Here is a 9,494-nt window from a genome sequence, read left to right on the forward strand (position 1 = left end):
GGCAGGGATCCGGCGATGTCGATGGTGCGGGTGATGGTGATGGTGGTGGCGGTGGCGGTGGCAGCTGGTGCAGGCAACCTGGAGTCTTGGGACCCGCTGCCTGGCCGCGGTGGAAACTCTCAAATTTCGCCCTGCAAGCTTGCTTGGCCGCTCTCCCGGCCTGCCAGGCCGCCAACTTTTTTCTTCGCCCGTAGGTTGCACGCTTATGTAAGCAAGCCTCCCCATGCCTTCTCGACCCCTTTGCTCCACAGCTTGGCCTGCTCTGGCACCTCGACTGCCGCACACCACCATCACCGCCACCGCCACCGCCATCACGATCACCGCAACTGTGACCCTTGGACGTCGCACGCACCACGATGAAGGTGCTCAAGCCTCGGGCGGCGCTGCTTTCCGACTTCGAGGTGCTCATGGCCCTCAAGGACATGGAGGCCGACCAGATCCAGCGCTCCCAGCTCGTAAAGGCCCAAAAGGCCACCACCGAGGTCCAAGAGAGCATCTACCAGGACCAGGAAGAGTGGCTCGAGCAGGTGCCTGAGAACCTCCGGACCATACAGTACGAGGTGAGTCGCCAGCGTGCTCATCGCTCTTGTCCTTCGCGAGGCCCATTCGTGGCAGTGGGTCCGTCGCTGACGCGAGGCGCACCTCATTCGTCCTCACCGCCTTCTTCCCCTTCCCCCCGCGCCATCCTCCCCCAGACGATCGCGTTCCTCTCGGATGTGGCGAGGCCCTGCGCCCACCAGAGCGAAGAGGCCATCACCGGCCTCCTCGATGCGCTCAAGTCCAAGGGCTACTCGATCTCCGACTCCGAGGCGCGGCGGGGCGGCCTCGGCCTCAACAAGTCCGAGCGCCTCCAGATAGTCAACCACTCTCCCAGCAGCGTCGTCGAGCTCCACACGCTCGTCGAGGAGCTCTCGGAGCGCTTCTACGACTGGCAGATCGACGACATCGTCCAGCTCGTCCAGAGCTACATCCCCGCATCCTCTTCGGCCGGAGTCAACGCATACGCCGAGGGCAACGAGGACGCAGAGGCCATGGCCGTCAACGGCCTCGGTCAGGAGACGGCCGCCGAAGACGAGGCTATGGCCGCCAACGGCTACGATCACCAGCCGACCGCAGCCACGCAGCTCGGAGAGGGAGGCGACGGCGGCCTGGCCGTGGTGCCGGGCCACGACGAGGAGCTCGAGGGGCAGGACGACGACTACGAGATCGACCCGGCCGTCGAGATGGACGACGACGAGTTTGTCAACGAAGGCTACGGCGCCGTCGGCGTCGAGGATGCTGAGCCAGAAGACTAGGCACGGCCTCACCTCGCTTGTCACTCGGCACCTTCGCCGCAGCTTGCCCGCGTCGGCCATTCATGGCGCCGTCCTTCCCCTCGCCCGTCTGCCCCTGCTCTCTTCATCATCGCATCCACACCACCTGTTGTATTCTAGCACGTTCCGGCCTTTCCCGCGTCACGGCGCCCGCACATTGCATCGGCATCATCTCTTCCATTCACGCAGTCGTCGCCGCTGTCTGTCCGCGTTGCGAAGCCGACCTTTTGGATGGTCCGGGAGCCTCATCGTAGGGGAAGCAAGTTGTGCAAAGAGGAGCAGAGGGGTGGCTCCACAGTTTACTCCTCGTCCATCTCGACAGCCTGTAGTGCGGCGGGAGGAAGGAGGACAGGATCAGATGGTGGGTCACGCCGCGCTCTCGATCGCAAGCTCTGGGGTTCGACCCAGGCCTAACCTACCTTGAACTCGGGGTCCTCGTCCTCGGCGTCGGCGGAAGCCTCGGCGTCCTTTGTGAGACCGGCCTTGGCCATGGCCTCCTCTGAGCTGTAGTCGATGGTGGCAGCGGCGCGGCGGCGGCCGCTGTAAACAATGTTGCTCATGTCGAGGGCGGAGAGGTCCTCCTCGGCGTCCATGCTCTCGTCGACCTGGGCGCAGCAGAGCGGGGCGGGGCAGGCGGCGCGGGATGAGCATTAGCTGTCGGTGATGGAAGGGGGACCAGAGGGTGGACAAGACTCACGTCGTCATCGTCCTCATCGTCGTCATCCTCATCATCATCGTCATCGTCGTCATCCTCATCGTCGTCGTCCTCGGCTGTAGATGAGGGGCAGAGGTGGGGAGCAGCGAAGCGGGCAGGAAGGGAGGAACAGTATCAGGAGTGTCAGTTTCGATGCGTCGGGCACGGCCACGCGCAGACCGTCACTCACCGGGTGCGACGGCCTTGCCCTTTCCCTTGTTGGACGAGGGGACGGCCTCCTCGACGTGCTCCGCGGGCGTCGTGCTGGTGGCCGTGGCCGTGGCCGAAGCGGTGCTGGAGCTGTTGTGCTCGGTGGCGGGTGCGGAGCTAGAGTGGCGGGCGAGAAACGGTACGGAACGGCAGCGGTGAGCGACGACGGTTGCATCGTGTCTGTGAGCGAGGCGAGGGCGATAGTACCCACCTTGCCTGCTGTTCGGACATGGTGTGTATGCGTGCGTAAGACTGTGACGAGAGGCGTAGAGTGGAGTCTGGAGGTGGTTCTGAGGTGAGGAAGAGCCGGGCCGCCGTTGTGCGGGGTGTTGGTCTCGCGTTGGGCCGTCTGTGCGTGCTGCTTGGTCTGGCCTGCCCTGCCTGGCCTGCCTCGCTCGTTGATTTTTTTTCTCGCCGAGGCCAGAGCCAGGGCCAGGACCAGGACCAGGGCCACAGGGCCACCGAGCCACCCAGCCACCACCGCCGCCCCTCTTTACTCCACACGCACGAGGAAGCGGCCGTCGACGCGGGCTGTCGTCCCCACCGCCACCACGCTACCACTCATACGCTTGCTTGCACTCGGTCTAGCTCGCTCGCACAGCGTACCGGCATGACTCTGGACCCTCGTCGCTACTTCCGCCACCACAGAGGCGTGTCACGACCAATACCGCAAGCGGCACCCTAGCGCGAATGAGCCCGCAGCCCGCGCCCTACCCCGCCGACAACGCCAAGGCCTCGTCCTCTCGCCACACCCTGCCAGTCCAGCCGCGCGGCAGCAGACGTACGCACGCACATCGCACCCATGCGCAGCCCCCGTCGACCCTCGCTGCATCGGACTATACCCGGCTATACGACTGGGCAGGCGGTCCAAAGGCGGCCGTAAAGTGCTTTGCCCGCGATGTCAGGCGAATGCCGCTCTTGGAAGGCGTCGGCATGGCTCTCGGAGGTGAGCGGCGGCGTCCTTTCTCCTCTGCCTCTGCCGTGAAGCTCGCCTGCTTGGCCACTGACGGGATCTGGTGGCCTGCCTTCGCCCACACCAGGACTTCCGCTGTTCCGCCACGTCAGCACGCCCTGCCTGCAGGCCGACATCTGCGGCATCGTCGTCGGCGTCACCGTAAAGGACCGCAAGGTCATCTATGAAGGTTGGCTCCTCATTCCCTCTAGAGGTACTTGAAGGCGCGGCGGAGCGCTGACACGCTCGCAGACTGCCCCGTAACCCCCTCGCACGTGCTACCCAGTCGACGATGGAACAGCGGTGCTCAGAGTGCACGTCTCGGCCAGAGGCGATGAGGCAGACAGCAAGCCAAGACTGGCGGGGCGCCAAACGCTAAAGGTCGAGCAGAAACCCACGGGGATCCCCAGCTGCTACGTCAGACCTCCCTCTCCCAAGCGGAGGCGGGCACAAGCTGGCTCAAACATCGCACAGCAATCCACCACCTATTCCACCGCGGCCTGGTCCTTCGAATGCACGCCGAAGCACGACGTCGGCGAGCTGGTGCAGGCCTCGGGCAGGATCCGCATCGACTACGAGGGAGACCGCATCCTGTCTCCCGGCAAGCTGGGTGGGTCCAGACTGGCTCGTGGTCGCGAATAAACCGCCATCTTGACTCGACTGTCGCTGACCTCTGCCCCATCCTGTCCCTGCTCAGCCCCTCTGTATGACCCGAATGACGAAAGCCGGCACTTCATAGAGGCTGTACGCCTCGCTGAGCACGAGTACAGCCTGCCCCTCACTCCGCAACGCGTTCAGCAGCTGGCCCACACCGTGCAGAACGCGCTGGAGGTCGACGCAGGCGATACTCCCTGGGACCTCAACACACACGACGCTGCAGATGTCGATCAAGACGGCGTCGGCGGCCACGCCGAAGACAGGCAGAGCAGGGCCAGGATGCGTCTCTTGAGCCCGAGCGGCGACGGCGTCGCCTCTCACCGTCGCCTGATCTCACCGCCAAACTCGCAGCACATGGCGCCCAAGGCTAGCAAGCAGACTCTCGACGTCCTCCCCTACGACGACGGGCCGACGTCCGATGGCGTGTTCGTCGAGCGAGCAAGGAAGCTCGAGGCGGCTCGACGACTGCTCTCCAGTCAGTCCGACGTCGACGCTCCAGAGCTTGCTCGACCGTCCATCGCTCAGCGCCCGAGTACGCGGGAACGCAGCAGTCGGTCGACGATCCGCACCGGATCTTCGTCCAAGTCGATCGCACGCGTCCTCGCCTTCCTCGAGTCGTCGGACGTCGAGAGCATAGAACCGCCGCCCCGCGATAGCGTCCGCAGCAGCCGAGATCGCCAACATCGACGGCGCGACGCGAGCGTGTCGTACGACACGAGTCGGAGCCGTCAGTCGTCGGTGGCCAGCTTTGCGTCATCGCCCGGTGTGAGTCTGGTCTGGCTGCTGCCCGCCATGGCCAGAGAGCTGCTTGCTCACCTCTGCCCTCGTGCCCATCATCCGCTCTCCTCCTGTCCGGTACGCAGTCGACGTCGCGCAGGCTGAGAAAGCACCAGAAGCTGCCGGACGCCAAGGTGACGGACTCGTATTTCCGCCTGCAGGTGCAAAAGCATCTGGCCGATCGCTGCGACCGAGATGCAGACGGCACGTCAAGGCTCGGCGCGTTTTCGGTCTCGGACCTGGTGGCACAAAGGGACCTTCGAGAGCTGGCGGAACGCTTGGTGCGGATCAAGCTCGCTCGGCGGGCGCAAGAAGCGACAGCGACAGCGACAGCGACAGCGACGGCGACGGCGGGTTCTGCCGCGCATGTGTCGGGCTCGACAGCCTTGCTGAGCTCCGAGTCAGTCTCGGACAAGGTCAAGCGGCTCTTCCAATGGACGGTGCGGCAGATGATGACGGATGGCTTCATCATCCTCGCCACCGAACCATCAGTGCCGCCGGATACCCGCTCGACGGCGAGGGCGAAGGCGGGGGCATGGCAGGGCGAAGTCATTGACCTCACCGAGCTGCCCGCGAGCAGCGGCGAGAGCCTGTCGCTGGTGGCTGCGCGGCCCAGCGAGGAGATGTACCAGCTAGTATCGTCGGGCGTGCTCGCGGGCCCGCTCGTGGCGGTGCTGCGGGGCGGCAGCAGCAGCGGTGGGGCGAGCTGCTACGATACCGAGGCGGTGCTGCGTCGCCTGTCGCGGCGGGACGATCGGTTCTCGAGCCTCACGCAGGACCCCGTCGAGTCGGCGCTGTTTGAGCTGCAGGAGCGCGGCGTCGTCTCGCGGTCTCCCTCTGGCCTCTGGACGGCCGGGTCCGGCGTATAAAGATCGGAGGTCGCCGGTGGTCCCGTCCTCGATCCGTCGATGATAGAGCTTCGACGCCGGATGGCGTTGGCGGCGAGGATGTGGGGATACGGGGGGAGGTGGTGGGGCGGTGCGTCTCGGGGTAAGGGTTCAACGGGGCCAGGCAGCAGCGATACGGAGTAATGCCACGACGAGGCTCCGTCACGTACTAGCCAGCGAAGCGAAAGAGTGGGGTTGGATTTCAGATGTTGACCTGATTGTACTGCGGCGACGACGACAACGACGGCGGCGACAGAGGCGGCGGCGGTGGCGGGGAGAGCGGGCATCTTGCGGCGAAATAGATAAAGAGGCACCTACAGTACTTCGCTTCTCGTCCCCCGTGCCTTGATTTGGCTCGCGGCCGATTGCGGCCATGCGGAAGGCGGTGAAAGAGCGGGTGTGACGTGCGTGCGCGATTTGCCAGCGAGAGCATAGAGGAGGCAGAGAAGCGCGCGATGGGTGCTGCGCGTACACGGATCGAGGGCATGGTGGCGTGGCGTGGCGTGGCGTGTGGCTGCACCAGGCTGAGCAGCATGCCACAATGGGGCCGACGTCTTTACCCCGCAAAATCCACGCAAAAAGCGCGCGATGCGACGCAGCCCGGCCGCGGGTCGCCGCCGAACAGACAGCCAGAAAGACTAGGATGGGCGGCGAAAAGCAGCGACAGACGAGCAGGAGGGAGAGCGGGGCAGACGAAGAGCGGAGCGGGAGCCGGCAAGCCTCTGCCGAAGCCGAGTGGCTGGCTCTGGGGCTGCGCAGGCTAGGCTTGGGCTAAAGGCCGCCCCACTTTGCCATCCTCCTCCAGGCCTCTTTCCCTTTCCTTCCCCTGCCCGACCACGACCACGACTACGGACCACGACCACGACCACAGCAACGGCAGCGGTCACACAATAACAACGACCACCACCACGACAACAGCCGCCACGAATCCCGCCGCGCTTTCCGTCCAATCCACTTGCTGGCACAACTGCCAGAGTCGTGTTCTCCACTTCGTCGCCCGCTGATTCGTGATCCGATCCGATCCGACCACCATACCCAACCCAGCTGCCCGTCTGCCCACTTGCTCGCCTGCTCGCCTTTGCCCTTGCTCCCAACACCATCTCCACAGCACCCAGCCCCCTTCTCGACATCGCCCATCCTACCTAGGGCGGGCGCCGTTACATCCGCTTGACTAGAGCACGGAGCCGCAGCCCACCCACGCCGGCCCGGTCCCTAGCTCATCATCGTCAAAGCGACCTCTACCCATCTCTGCCCACGTCCGCCCTCGTTTGGAAAGCACACAGCGCTGCTCTGCTCCGCAGCAGAGGTCGAGCGCTGCCTATGGGCACCTGGCCCACGTCGCAATAGCCGCAGCATCAGCGCGCTCTGTCGGCGCTCCGCGGCGACGTCTCGATGGCCACCAACCACAGCTACACGTCCGAGGATGAGGCTCACGCCGCCACACAGCTCGCCACGCTCCGCGGCAGCGGAGACGTCGCGCCCTTGACCTTTGGGTCCGCCGCCGCTGCCTCGCGCCCCGCTCCTGCGACCAGCGCCGCCACCGCCTCTGCCACAGCTGCGCCACCGACCTCATCATCTCCGTACTCCATCGAAGCGGGTCCCTCGCAGTCCAAGCAGTTCAAGGCGGAAAAGACTGACAAGCTGCCTCGCAAGAACTCCACCGCCTCATCACCGTCCAAGCCACGTCCGGACAAGACCGCCGACGATGCGGCCGACGCCAAGCACTGCAAGAAGCGCCGCAGGGTCGTCGTGGCATGCGACACCTGCCGCCGCAAGAAGGTCAAGTGCGAGGGGCTACCCAACCCGACCAACACCTGCATCAACTGCAACGCCTACAACTACCGGTGCACCTTCTCCAGCGAGCCGGACCGGTCGCGCGGAAAGTACGAGATTCTCGAGAGCAAGGTCGAGACGCTCCTCAGCGCGCTCCGCTCGGTCGCCCCGCACATCGCAGAGCAGTTTGAGAGGGGCGAGCTCACCATCACGGGCCCCAGCGGTGGCAGCGCGCCTCCGCAGAACGCGACGGGCTGGCGCAGCCTTCACAGCGCGCCGGACGGCGAGTACGACGAGCTGAACGGCGGCGGTGCCGGAGGAGGCAATGACGCCGATGCAACGGGCTCGGACCGCGCTGAGCGGGGCAACGATGGCCAAGGGCGGGGAGGGCGGCAGGGCTCCGAGCATCCGGGATCGCTGTCGGGCGAGGACGCGGCTGCCGCATCCGCCGCCGCTGCCGCCGCCGCCAGGAAAGAGAATGATCGCGACGCCCTCATCCCGGACGTCGAGGAAGGCCGGCCGCGGTACTTTGGACACTCGTCGACGTTCTCGCTGTTCCACTCGCTACCGGCCGGCAAGCACAGCCGGCCGCCGAGTCCGGGCAGCGCGCTTCCGCGTCCACGGCATCCGGGCACTCGACCGCAGATCTTTGACAGCTACGAGGCCAGCACGGCGCGCGCGCGTACGTCGGACGAAGCAGGCGGCGGCGCTGGCGGCAGTGGCGACGGCAAGAGCGTCCGCTTCTCCAAGGAGGCGCCGCGGCCGCTGCATCCGACCAATTCCAAAGAGTGGATCCAGCTTCTGAGGCGCAAGAACACGGTCGCCGTCGGCAGAGACGACCTCAATACCGAGGAGTGGCTCACGCGCTACACGCTACCCGCCGCTGACCTCGTCGCCGATCTGCTGAAGCTCTATTTCGAGCGGCTCCATCCGCTGATGCCCATCGTCCACCGCCCCTCGCTCGAGCGTGACATTGCCACGGGCCGTGCCGACAAGGATGTCGCCTTTCGAGGCATGGTCTTCACGCTGCTGACAATCGCCTCGCGCCACTCCAATGACCCGCGCGTCTATGCGGACCCCAATGACCCAGATACGGCCGGCGACCACTTTGCCGCAGCGAGCCGCCTCTACCACCAGGTCTACGCCGCCAGCCTGACCAACGTCCAGGTCATGATCCTCACGGCGACCTTTATGCACGGCGCCATCGGCCCGGGCGCCAGCTGGACGGTGCTCGGCGTGGCCATCCGCGCGCTCCACGACATTGGCCTGCACCAGGAGCGCGCCTACCGCGGCTTTACTCCGTTCGACCAGGAGATCCGGCGCCGTGCGTTTTGGGGCGCCATGATCCTCGACGGCATCTTTTCGATCAACATGGGCCGCCCGCCGGGGCTGAGGCTCGAGGACTGCGACGTGCGCATGCCCCTCGACATCGACGACGACACGCTGGCACAATTCGAGGACGGCGGGCCCATTGTCGTCACCCAGCCGCCCGAGGGCCCGACGATCACCTCGGGCTTCATCCACATGATCAAGCTCAACATTCTGGCAAAGGACATTGTCAGCATCCTGTACACGCAGCGGTGGCGCGGCGAGGCCGGCAGGAAGCCGCCGCACAACGTGACCCGGCACGCGCCCGACTACAAGGACATGGCGCAGCTGTCCAAGCGGCTCGACCAGTGGGTCGCCGACACGCCCGAGCACCTGCGCACCCTCGACAGCCCCTACAAGCTGCAGGCGGGCCTGGTGCAGTGCGGCACCCACGACATCCGGCTCTACATCCTCAAGCCCTTCCTCGACCACGCGGCGCTCAAAAAGATCCTCCACCCGCAGTGCTCGCACCACGCGCGCGAGTGCCTCAAGGTCGTCCTCGAGCTTTACGAGGGCGGCCACGTCACCGACCTCGTCTTTATCTTCCAGCAGGCGCTGATGAGCACGGCGACGTTCATGATCACCGTGTGGCACGAGTGCCGCGACGTCGACCGGCTGGCCGAGGACAACGACCTGATCGAGGCGACGCTGCGCACGTTTGGGTCATTTGACGACCGCTTCTTTTCCAAAATCTTCCGCCGCGCCCACCGCATCCTGCGCAACGTGGCCACACGGACCATCCACACCATGAACTCGGACCAGCGCGAGCGGGTGAGCCGGCTGCTGCAGCGCGAGGGCGAGCTGGTGCCGTCGGTGCTGGCCGGCTCGATGCTGCTGGGCCCGTCGACGCGGCTGATGCCGCC

The 9,494-nt window shown here is 65.7% G+C and overlaps 3 protein-coding genes across 3 annotated transcripts in view; all 3 read left to right on the forward strand.

Moving 5' to 3' along the window:
- Window positions 1–356: 356 nt before the first annotated feature.
- PFL1_05891 (uncharacterized protein) lies at window positions 357–1,295 on the forward strand (the record flags this gene model as incomplete). Its single annotated transcript, XM_007883427.1, has 2 exons — window positions 357–560; window positions 696–1,295. The coding sequence occupies 2 exons, from the start codon at window positions 357–359 to the stop codon at window positions 1,293–1,295; spliced, it is 804 nt and encodes a 267-aa protein (XP_007881618.1).
- Window positions 1,296–2,907: 1,612 nt separating this feature from the next.
- Window positions 2,908–5,472, forward strand: PFL1_05892 (uncharacterized protein; the record flags this gene model as incomplete). Its single annotated transcript, XM_007883428.1, has 5 exons — window positions 2,908–3,163; window positions 3,258–3,359; window positions 3,456–3,779; window positions 3,867–4,591; window positions 4,690–5,472. 5 exons carry the CDS (start codon window positions 2,908–2,910, stop codon window positions 5,470–5,472), a joined length of 2,190 nt encoding a protein of 729 aa, XP_007881619.1.
- Window positions 5,473–6,882: 1,410 nt separating this feature from the next.
- The window catches only part of PFL1_05893 (uncharacterized protein), a gene marked incomplete at both ends in the record, with an annotated part of 3,917 nt that continues 1,305 nt past the window's right edge, over window positions 6,883–9,494 (forward strand). Inside the window, one exon of the mRNA XM_007883429.1 lies at window positions 6,883–9,402. Coding sequence (XP_007881620.1) covers window positions 6,883–9,402 — 2,520 coding nt within the window. The remainder of the gene's footprint in view (window positions 9,403–9,494) is intronic.

This window comes from Pseudozyma flocculosa, assembly GCF_000417875.1.
Source record: "Pseudozyma flocculosa PF-1 unplaced genomic scaffold scaffold00022, whole genome shotgun sequence".
Classification (NCBI taxonomy): Eukaryota; Fungi; Basidiomycota; class Ustilaginomycetes; order Ustilaginales; family Ustilaginaceae; genus Pseudozyma; species Pseudozyma flocculosa.